Source organism: Procambarus clarkii, chromosome 86 (assembly GCF_040958095.1).
Source record: "Procambarus clarkii isolate CNS0578487 chromosome 86, FALCON_Pclarkii_2.0, whole genome shotgun sequence".
Lineage (NCBI taxonomy): Eukaryota > Metazoa > Arthropoda > Malacostraca > Decapoda > Cambaridae > Procambarus > Procambarus clarkii.
The window spans coordinates 16,038,737-16,051,409 of record NC_091235.1 but is presented as its reverse complement, the minus strand read 5'-3'; the positions used below and the strand labels follow the sequence as shown (position 1 = coordinate 16,051,409).

Sequence of the window (12,673 nt, the reverse complement as noted above, 5' to 3'; positions counted from 1 at the left end):
TGGGCACCATTCCTTAACTGTAGCCTCTGTTCTCCCAGCAGTGAATGGGTAGCTGGTTGTTAAACAATTTGGCGGGTCATATCTGGGGGGGGAAATTACTTTCGGGCAAGTACTTGGTACTTGCCCGAAATGCTATGCGTGCTAGTGGCTGTACAAGAATGTAAGAACTCTTGTATTTATAAATAAATAAAAAATAAATAAATAAATAAAATAAACCTATGTATCAGGGGACCCCATGTGTTTGTCAGGTGCTGCCTCCTGGTGGCAGTCAAGTGTAGCGGCCAGTTTATTAGAGCACAAATTGATGGTCTTTTGAATACAATCAGAGAGTACTGTCATAACATCAGGGGGTCAGTGGCCATTCAACACCCTCCCAGCAAGCATTAGAAATATTACTGAAACAAAGGTGGATGTCTTCAAGAGGCACTTGGACAAATTCTTGCAAGAAGTGCCAGACTAACCAGGCTGTAGTGGATGTGTGGGCCTGCAGGCTGCTTCAATCATGATACTCTGTTTTCTGTCAAACAGAACACAAAGAGTAACAGTCAACCATATAAAATCGAGTCCAAGCTCGGTTAAAAGCTCTGTACCTTAGGGTACAGTCCTTGCACCACTGCTTTTCCTTATTCTCATATCAGATATAGACAAAAATACAAGTCACAGCTTCGTATCATCCTTTGCAGATGACTCAAAAATCAGCATGAAAATTACCTCTGCTTAAGACATTGAAAGACTTCAAGCAGATATTAATGAAGTTTTCGACTGGGCAACAGAAAATTATATTTAACAGTGATAAATTCAAGGTACTCAATTATGATAAAAATAATGATCTTAAACATAATACAGGGTACAAAATGCAATCAAATCTGCCCATAGTAGGAAAGCAACATATAAAGGATGTGGAAATAATGAAGTTTGATTACCTAACTTTTGGGGAGCATAACCAAGCAAATATTGTGTCAACCAGAAAAATTGATAGGATAGACTATGAGAATATTCAAATCCAGGGATCCCATCACAATGGCTGAACTAGTCAAATCACTTGTACTGTTCCAGTTTGAGTACTGCTCAGTACTCGCTTTCCCCTTCAGAGCAGGAGAGATTGCTGAAACAGAATGATGGTAATGTGTGTATTTATGTAATTTTGTAACAAGAAGTCTTTATTTTATTATTAGCAGTGTCTGTTTAATGAATGTTGCAATCAATAACATTTAAAATAATTTTTCACCCTGATCATAGGAATTTTCCCTATCTATATAATTCAAAATATGTTGATCAAAAGTTAAATGAATGATTTTTTCTTCACCAGGTGTGGGTTTGGGAGAGAGAAGACCTAGTGAGAGTTGTCTTGGCTCAACCTCCCGAAGAAGTTGTACACCATCAAGAGGACATCGCCGCAACTCTTTCACAGGTGCGTTGACATGTCAAGTTCCCTGAAATTCCAGTACCATAAGTGATTAACCCTTCCTGCCTTTATATATTTTACAAATTAAATGTTCCCTTGTTTGCTATTGGCATCCTGAATTGTTCCAGTGATTTCAAGGTTTTCCAATTAAAATTATTAATAAAGTAAATGATTATCTTAGGTTACTAAGGGAACAGCAGTCGTGGATGAAATTAGATACCATGTGAACCCCGACAATACTGTTAACCGTGAGAGGTGAGTACCATCATGTCTAGCAAATTTATGATATTTTAAATCTTAGTTACAGGTTGAATTTAAAACCAAATATTTATTTAATATTAATGGCTACATTCTTATTTATTTTTTCTTTACATTATTAAGTGATAATAGAATCCATATAATGTAAAAACCCAGCATTGAATGTAATGAAACGCCACTTTCTAGGTGAGCCTTGATGGCTCCCTGAATCTACTGTTACTGATAGTGTACCATCTACTAGATCGCATCAGCCACAGAGTTCTATTGGCCTACCAGGAACCGGTACCAAAACCGGGCTTCCCTCACAGAGGTGCAGGGAGTAGTGGCATCTATGTATGTATTGATGCCACCACCCGGTAAGGCAACCAGGAAGTCAGCAAGATGAAACAAACCACTGCTGGCTTCAATAAAGAATGCAGCCTCAAGAACTGCCAAAAGAACTGTACAAAGAATGTAAATAAATTAACAAGATCTATTGATCAAACTACCAAAGGCTCGTTTGCCCCACTACCCCCACTTGTGTGGAGGGAAGGGGCGGGGGGAGAAGGAGGTAGCTCACAGCATCTCCACCCTTGGTTCTATAGTAGATGTAACCAAACCCACAACGACCTGGAGGGAGGGAGGGTGTTGGAGAGCCACTGGGGCTGACCCAGAAATTGGCATTTCATTACATTCAACACCAACTCTCTGGAGGGAGGGAATAAAAGGAGCCCCTTGTAGCTCCCTGAAGCTACTCCATGAACCCATGGAGAAGGAAAAGAAATGTATACTTACCAGGGAGGAGGAAGCACTGCAGGAATTAACACAAAGATGAGACACCGAGGCAAAATTGAAAGCACAAAGGTCCTGGCGGCAGAGTGCCGCCACCAGACACAGCATGTGATAAACTCTCAGCAGAACCAACCAAGCATCAATGACCAAAGAACCCCTCTGGAAGCCAGCCAACTCGTTTTTGCCAGAAAAGAAAGAGCCAGCATTAACCAAACAAACTGCCCATCAGGGCCAAATGAACAAAATTCCCACCTCCGGAGGAGAGAATGAAGCTCCCTACCCAACAACCGGAAGCCAGTGACATCAGTAGCCAGGATTTTAGGAAACAATCACAGACTGAAAGGGACACCATAAACCAAGAGGAAGAAATGTAAGAACGGCCCAAAGGCCAAGCGGGCACAGGCGGCCCGCTTGGGCTGCCTGTGCCTGCTTGGGCTGGCTGCACCTCAGTGAGAGAGTCAGGCTCTGGTTCCGGTCCCTGGGATGCCAATAGAACTCTGCGGCTAATGCAACCTAGTACAGTAGATGGTACACTATCAGTGATTGTAGATTCAGGGGGCTCCCCCTGAAATGTAAGAACGGCCCAAAGGCCAAGCGGGCACAGGCGGCCCGCTTGGGCTGCCTGTGCCTGCTTGGGCTGGCTGCACCTCAGTGAGAGAGTCAGGCTCTGGTTCCGGTCCCTGGGATGCCAATAGAACTCTGCGGCTGATGCAACCTAGTACAGTAGATGGTACACTATCAGTGATTGTAGATTCAGGGGGCTCCCCCCAGAAAAGGTACATCCAGTGAACCTGTTTGCATGACTCATTGTAAATAAAGTGAATATAGTTATTTATATATATATATATATATATATATATATATATATATATATATATATATATATATATATATATATATATATATATATATATATATATATATATATATGTCGTACCTAGTAGCCAGAACTCACTTCTCAGCCTACTATTCAAGGCCCGATTTGCCTAATAAGCCAAGTTTTCCTGAATTAATATATTTACTATAATTTTTTTCTTATGAAATGATAAAGCAACCCTTTTCTCTATGTATGAGGTCAATTTTTTTTTATTGAAGTTAAAATTAACGTAGATATATGACCAAACCTAACCAACCCTACCTAACCTAACCTAACCTATATTTATAGGTAAGGTTAGGTTAGGTAGCCTAAAAAAGCTAGGTTAGGTTAGGTTAGGTAGGTTAGGTAGACGAAAAAACATTAATTCATGAAAACTTGGCTTATTAGGCAAATCGGGCCTTGAATAGTAGGCTGAGAAGTGCGTTCTGGCTATTAGGTACGACATATATATATATATATATATATATATATATATATATATATATATATATATATATATATATATATATATATATATATATATATATATATATATATATATATATATATATATATATATATATATATATATATATATATATATGTCGTACCTAGTAGCCAGAACGCACTTCTCAGCCTACTATGCAAGGCCTGATTTGCCTAATAGGCCAAGTTTTCATGAATTTTTTTCGACTACCTAACCTACCTAACCTAGCCTAACCTAACTTTTTTGGCTACCTAACCTAACCTAACCTATAAAGATAGATTAGGTTAGGTTAGGTAGAGTTGGTTAGGTTCGGTCATATATCTACGTTAATTTTAACTCCAATAAAAAAAATTTGAAATCATACATAATGAAATGGGTAGCTTTATCATTTAATAAGAAAAAAATTAGAGAACATATATTAATTCAGGAAAACTTGTCTTATTAGGCAAATCGGGCCTTGCATAGTAGGCTGAGAAGTGCGTTCTGGCTACTAGGTACGACATATATATATGTATATATATATATATATATATATATATATATATATATATATATATATATATATATATATATATATATATATATATATATATATATATATACTATATATATATATATATATAGTATATATAAATATATATATATATATATATGCAGAATAACCACATATGAAAAATAGAAAATGCTTAACGCGTTTTCGGCTAATTCGCCTTCATCATGATGAAGGCGAATTAGCCGAAAACGCGTTAAGCATTTTCTATTTTTCATATGTGGTTATTCTGCATACTTGGATCAGTGTTTTTGTGATCATTGTTGCATATATATATATATATATATATATATATATATATATATATATATATATATATATATATATATATATATATATATATATATATATATATATATATATATATATATATATATTATATATAAAATCAATAAATGTGTGTTGCAGAGCGGACATGTTGGTGCACGTGATGAACCACAGCGAGCAAGTGATGCCGGTACATGCTGTACTCAAGAGGCTGGATCAGGGATATGCTACACTTACCAATAATTCAAATACCTTCTTTATTGAAAATGTTTATGTATGTAATACACTTTAATTGATGAAGATATAATTTCCCAGTCTTGAGTGCTCAATTATATAACACATAAAACAAATAGAAGTACAATATGTATCAAAAGGTGCCAAGCCTTTAAGACAATTTAGTACAAATAATAGACAAGTACAGTACTGTAGTATAGTTTAAAAATTTATTAGATTAGGAAATATTTTTTCTTGATTTGAAATGTATATATTCCTATAAAATAATACCAGTACACATTTTATTGCAGCCAGCATCAGTTGAGACAGTCGAGGAGGAGGTGGATGCACGTTTGGCCGGTCTCATCGCTCTTATGATTGTGCTCTTCATCGGTTTCATCTCCTTCATTGTCGTCTGTTGTTGCCTCCGATACTGGTGAGTTCTTATTCAAGTCTTGCTCATATTTGTACTAAATGCCACTTTTTTTTATTAATAATTTCCCCCCTCCCCCCCCAAAAAAATATATACCTGTATTAGCATTGTGGGCTAGTTTTAGCTATAATTTGGATTGAATGGTAAATTTTCTGTTTATTAGAGGTAGAATTGAAGAATAAATTGATTCCTTTGAGAATAATAATTGTGCAAGCCAAATTTTGTATACTGTACTTTGAAGGTTTAATTCTTATTATGATCTTAGTTAATAAATTGACCCTGTTTGATATCGATCATATATTTGATGGTAGTAAAATGACTTAGATACTATGTAATCTGTATCATCTGCAAATTTGATTTTGTGGTTTGTGATTTTGTAATTTATGTTGCTTAATACAATTCTGCATTACAAAAATGGTTGGCTCTAAAGTTGAACATTGCAGTGCTCCACTCAGTAATTTTCCCGGGAAGATTCTCTTCCATTTAGGACAATCATTTACTTTTTGTTTTATCCATTCTAGTATTTTAACACATTATTTTCTTTTGTTGCACAAGTGCATAGAATAAGTGGAGGGATAGAAGATGTAGGTATGTGATGGATAAATATGCATTATAAGAGATGGGTTAATATAATGCAAATGTAAGAGATTATATGTATATTTATAAGATTTTAAATGACTACATCTGGACATTTTGCTTGGCTATACTATTGCCTGATGTGATAAGACATGTAAAATATGATGGAATCCAAAGAATTTTGATTGGATTTTCAATATTTATTCATTATCCCCCAGGGTGATGACACCAAGTAGGTCTAGTGAGCATCTTATCAAGCGTAATATTGATGAAGATCTAGGACTGAACACCACTGAAAACCCACTTTGGGTTGACCAGTAAGTATGTTTTGTGTGGACTGATGTTCCCAGTACATGCTCAGTTGCATGTATGTATAGGAAAATGTAGCGAGTCGAACTTTACGTGAAGAGTGAACTCTTCACACTACTTCAGATAGTATCATTTAATATTGACAAACATAAAAATATTAAATATTTTCTGTTATAGTTAAATGTTCATATGTTTCGAGGGAGAATATTTCAGATTTTAAGTTACCCACCAAGATGTTGGTACAGTAAATTGTATATTGCTTTGAGCTTATTGTTTTCAAACCCAGATTAATTAAATTCATTACTGTACAGTATATGAATAATTTTAAGAATAGGTGAAAATTAATTTTTAAAATTTAATGTACTGCACATTATCTTATAATTAATGCTACTAAATTATTATAGAGTTGATTGTCTTTATTACTGTCTACTAAGCATGAAATATAAAATAATTTAATTGCATTTATTGTATTGTAAGTGTTTTCTGTCTCAGTGATATGACTTTTCTAGGAAGCTCAAGATGTATGAAGAACAGGAGCTCACTATGCAAGTGATGAGCGAGTTTGACACGACACAGGTAAACGTTCCTCCCAACCCAAACAAGGGTCCAAATGTCACTGTAGATGCTGAATGGACTCCAGAACGTAGGTCAAGCATCGACTTATCACAGGTAAGGAGAGTTGTAGCTAATAGGTTAATATTGATACTTAGGATGGCTTCAGCAGAGTTACCAATTAGTACCAAAGATAGAAAATGTCAAATTTTATTGACATTTGTGATCTTAACATTTTATCAACATTTTTGTGATCTTTAGCATTTATTTACATTGATCCATAGAGTTCTGGCAATTACATGCACATAATGTTGAATTGCTAATAGGCAGGAATTGAATACACATACTCTGCATATTGTTATTTTGTATATTATTATTTTATTTACATGTTATTTTATGTATAAATTATTCTTTGGTCGATAAATTAAATTTAAAGATTACATTGATTTTGTTGTAGTAATGTTACATTTAATTTTAATTGCAAAAATATTCATCAGTTGGATGGCCAAAGCAACACATACGCAACAATCCAGAAGTCTCACGGAGGAACGCTGCGGTCGCTACAGCTTCGTGGGTTGCAGCAGGGTACACTAAAGCTGGGAGAGGATCCTGGAGAAAGTAATGATTATGCTACCCTAGACCATCTTCATCGTCCAATACCAGGCCAGGGTCCAAGAGTCCCTGGGGTGGAGACACCCAGATCCCCAATGAATCAGGTACACATCGACTCGTAAAAGTTATCGTAATAAAATTAAGTTTAAACTTATCGTGGAAAGTCAAAATATTTAGTTAGGGAGGCTGAAGTAGTTTTTATAGAGAGAGGGACTCATGGGAACAACCTAGCATATAAATGAAAGATTTGGTGTTGCAAGGGAAGCAGGGTTGTGGTATACTTTCATGGTTGTCTAGAATGTCCATGAACAAGGCTATTCATTTATTAACATTGAATTCATTTCATCATTACTCAGTTTTCCACTTTCAATGGGTTGGGGGAAGTTTGCAAGGAAAAGCCACATGCAGTATATGAGAAGATGGTGAAAAATATTCAAAATGGCACAATCCATTCAGCAAATTTTCCACACTAAACAGCAGCATGGAGAGCCAAAATTGCCACATTCCAGTACTGTACATCTATAGGAGCACTACTTCACATTTTTTAGGGCTCCTCCTAAATTGTGAAGGTATTTACATGTTAAAACACTTATTATTTTCACTTGGCCTTTGTTCCCTGTCAATTGTTAAAGAAACAATTATCATTTTCTCTCACTGACACACTCGCTATGTCTGTGTATTTAATTGGCCTTCCTTTCCTCAGGTTCTCTTGATACACACTTCAACATTATGATTTAGATACTTCAGCTCTCCAGTTTTTCCATGATATTTTCATTCCTAATTTAAATTAGAAATGTATTCATAAAATTAATATACATATGTACATAAAATATAATTTGTGTTCATATTTATAGAGAGATTCAAGAGTTGTGGTGTTGCTGCTCAGTATGGAACTGGACTTATGAACCAGTCTGTAAAAGGTGTATATATGTATACTGGACTGTATAATAATTTTGAAGACAATTCATATTTCAAAGGTGTGATAATTAAAAGAAGTAAAGTGTGGGCGATGAGATGCCACACTTAAAATGAGATAATTGATATGGGATGCATGAATATGAGTATTGAAGAAATGGATATGGGATAAATGAGATAATGTATATAGAAATAATCGTCTTCTTACTCTTGGGCGAAATAAATGTGACACTGTTGTGCTGGACTATATGGCAGAGGGTGCAGAGGAGTCATTTAGTGGTTGAAGTCATGTAGGAATAAACAGTTGTGGAGGACTTTGTAGTATCCGGCATGCTGGGGATAGTAGTAATCCCTTATATGTAACTAATATATATAATTGATTAAATATGTAATTACTTTCCATTTTCTCAGAATGGTGATTACCATGAACTAAGAACATCTTTCACTGGATCAACCTTCCAGCCGCCTGACCTAGCTAATCGGCCACTTCCTGATGAACCAACCGTCATCCATCCAAACTCGCGTAACCTTGCATTTAATGCTCAAGGAGAACCAGTGCTTGTTGCAGAACTGATATAAGCATTATTGAAAATTATGCCAATGTTATTTTTATAGTAAAGTATATATTAACTATTAAACTGCAAGTCACAATCAGGGATGTATTAAAGTACTGTACTGTGCAAGATTTAAAACTCCAGCAAGTACATGGAACTCGCATCTGCTTCCTCAGGCCTCCAGCAAACTGATACCATCTTGGAAAGAAAATTGTAGGCACTCCTCCTGGGTGTGAGGGCCTCAGTACTAAGACAGCAGCCATGAGCAGCAGCAGCAACACTTCCATACAACTCATGCCCACAGCATCACTTAATGGTGAAATAAATAACAATACCCCAACAGTGATGAAGATTATGTACAAGGTTCAGATATCAGTTTGCCCAATGCTGATGACGATATTCACAGCACAAAGCAGACTCCCACAGAACACACCTTGGAATCTTGGTTCTTTATTTTCCGTGTTTGGAAACACGGAAATTTATTTGTTGTGTTTCCATGAACACAACAGGCCTCGTATTCCTTTAGAAAACATGTGAAGAAAAAATTGGGTTTCAGTGACCAGGATTTCAATGATAATAGCAGTGTTGTGGCTAGAGTTAGCAATGGGTGTATACTACATACAGTGTAAGACAATAATCTGCTTTGTCAGGTGCTGTCGGCAACTGACTAATGTCTGGTGCAATGTTGTGCTTGGATCAATGGTTGTGAGATTATCACGCTCACCAGAACTTCTTAGTGGTCCATAATGGTGTATAAAAAATATAGTTATATATATATATATATATATAATGTGTATAGTGTAATAAGATTTTGCTGTTTGATTGTTCAAAAGACTATAATTTTGTGTGCAGATTAATGATGCAAATATATCTATGCCTATGTATGTTCTTCATGTCCTGTGATATAACATTATTGACAGCCCAGTGCATCATTGCACTAAAAAAAAAAAAGTAAAAGCATTAAAAATAAGAAAATATAATACAGTATATTCTATGTGTGCAGTTGCTACTTCGTGCAAAATATGTGAGGCCAGGCTAAACTTGCATCACTGGTTTCAAGATTATCGAGTGCACTAGAACTGCTTAGTGGTTCATAATGGTGCATAAAATGTAGATAAATATTGTGTGTATACGATGCAAAAATTATATGTTTTATTGCACTAAGAATATTTAGTGACATGGACATATTTGAGTATACCGATGTTCCACGCACTTTATTCTATATTACTACTGAATAACAGTATTGTAAAGAAACAAGAAAATTGAAATACATCAAGATATCTTCGTGGCATCTCCCACCCTTGACCTCCACAGGGCAACTGTTCCACGGGTGCTTTTGAATCATGACATCATTGTGGGATTTCCTCACTCCACCATGGCCAATTTAGTTTTTTAATATTGTTAAAATGATTGCAGGAAATTTGAAGAGTAACAGCAAAATTTCAGATTTTTTTTTTTTACCTACACTAAGGTTGTCATAGAAATTTGAATGTGCAGCCCAAGGTTAAGGTAATGTACATAGTGTTTTACCTTTTATAGTATAAATGTTAATTTTACCAGAGAAATTTATAAGATTGTGATAACATCCAGCATGGGGAGAATAAGTCACAATAACCGGTGAAAACAAGTAACCCAACTCGCACACGTGAAATGACAGTGACAGCATTTCGGTCCGTCATGGACCCTTATCAAGTTATAACTTAATAAGGTTATAGTGAACCAAAATGTCATTACTAATTTCATTTAATACGGGCTCACCATAGCCCGTGTTACTTGGAACTTTGTTCCAGGTAGCGAATCTTTAACAACAACAACAACAACAATGTGCAGTTGGGTTATATGTTTATGGGGCCTAGCCACAAACATGCATAAACACAGTAAATACGGTATTCAATTTTCAATAATTGTAACAAATTAAGATTTCACAAATGGCTGAATGATTGAGGTAATGAGTGTATAGTAGTTTGCATGTTGCCCAATATATAATGCAAATTTATTAAAATATTTAAATTTAGGAATGTTAATTTTTGCCATAAATATCTTGTATAATATTTGAACATAACAATCAGAAAAGCTGTCACAGTGCAAAGATGGTAGCAACATTTCCATATTTCATAAATTGTGTAAGATTTTTTTTATATATACAGTGGTATCTTCGTTTTCGTAGTTAATCCATTCCCATAGAGGGTATGAAAACTGAAATGAATTTTCCCATAAGAAATAATGTAAATTGAATTAATATTTTTGGTGGTGTGGAACGGATTAACTAAAAAATACATATTTTACAGAAAACTACTTATAGGTACCTTAACTTTATGGAGGACTTTTGTTGGTGTATGGAAGACAGTGAGGAGGAGAGGTGTTAGTGTTTGGAAGGGAGTCCCCTTCTACTATAACATCAGGCAGTGATGACATTTCTGCGTACACTTACGTTTTGCAGGCATACCACTAGGACTTGGTTGTGGCTCACTGCTTGCTTGTCTTACTAAGAATCTGTCTACAGACACTTGTTTTTCCCTACATTTTAACACATGTCTGTAGCGAGACATCACATTGTCTCACTATGAATGATCTCTTGTTTTTCCTCTATCCTCACAACTATTTTCTTAGGTTGAACATTACCACTGACTTTCTTGGAACCCATGGTGTGATATATAATAACTTTTTTGTTTAGAAGTAAAAAAAGCACAAAAACAATGAAATTCTTCACAAAGAATCCAAGCGCGATCCTCATTTGGCAGGAGACTTGACATTTTTTATGCTTAAGCCATTGTGCCAACACAGTGTGTAGACCCACAATAATGTTAAACATCTTCCACGTTTCCTTTTGGGAATGTGACAAAAATATAGATGGCAACACGAATATGTGCATTTACAAACTTTACACAAATATTGATTACCTTTTGTGAAGTGTTGGCCTTCAAATGTGCATATAAACAAGATACTGACATTGGCATATTTTGCTTCCTTGGTGAACTATAAAGCAAAGGTAAATTTAACAACATAACACATTTTGTAAGCTGATACAAATAGTAAAAATATTAATCTAGTTAAGAATAAATAAATTTATACTTTTTTTTACCAGAATCACTTTTACTACAACACATTTTGGATGTCTGACATTCTGGGGCCATGGCCAAAGTCACTGAAAATGTTGAAACACACACGGATTCCTGCATTTCAGTGGTAAAATATTGGGATGTAGTTATTATACACATTTAATTGTACACATCCAAAGGCAGGTTCTATGTATACAATAATTATTTATACATAATATATATACTTGTGTATAGCATTGTAAACTAATGCATCACTTGCTGTACAAATGGAGCATTTGGAAAATGTACCAGTACTTCAAATTGAGACGAGACTATACTGTACAGTATTTACTTTTAAATGCTTAACTTAGGGGTATTACAGAAATAAATATTTTATTCCTGCTTATGGCTTCACTCATTTTGTACATATCATTATCATTAATTTAAAAATATTAACATATAGAACTACACAAGTCATAAGAATGAAAAATACATTAAATTCTCACCTAATACAAGATTATTTATTTTGTATCTAAATCGCCGAGTTTTATCAGAATTTCTGGTAACTAATGAAGATGCATGTTGGATGAAGAATGAATGCATTTCCAGATTTTCTATCTTGGATACTTGGAGAAGTTTCTTAGTTGTATTATGTATAGAAGATTACCATTAATAAAAGATTTCATGTATTTACTGCATCTCATATGGTCAGTTATGTTAAAGTCAGGTGATGTTTACTGATATTTTTCACTGTTAAATAATAGCCATGTAAATGTGCCTAATGATCATTCTACCTTGTATAATACTTATAATATGTTGTAATTAGTGCAATTAACTCCCTAATAAAATATGAAAGTAAAATACCTTACATACGTTC

General features: G+C 34.9%; 1 protein-coding gene across 1 annotated transcript in view; it reads left to right on the top strand.

Moving 5' to 3' along the window:
- Cad87A (cadherin 87A) overlaps positions 1 to 12,673 on the top strand; it is a 72,209-nt gene extending 59,536 nt beyond the window's left edge. The window contains exons 32-39 of the mRNA XM_069317143.1: positions 1,310 to 1,411; positions 1,587 to 1,660; positions 4,736 to 4,868; positions 5,119 to 5,243; positions 6,035 to 6,133; positions 6,635 to 6,794; positions 7,175 to 7,393; positions 8,616 to 12,673. Of these exons, the coding sequence (XP_069173244.1) occupies positions 1,310 to 1,411; positions 1,587 to 1,660; positions 4,736 to 4,868; positions 5,119 to 5,243; positions 6,035 to 6,133; positions 6,635 to 6,794; positions 7,175 to 7,393; positions 8,616 to 8,783 (1,080 nt within the window). The 3' untranslated portion in view covers positions 8,784 to 12,673. The remainder of the gene's footprint in view (positions 1 to 1,309; positions 1,412 to 1,586; positions 1,661 to 4,735; positions 4,869 to 5,118; positions 5,244 to 6,034; positions 6,134 to 6,634; positions 6,795 to 7,174; positions 7,394 to 8,615) is intronic.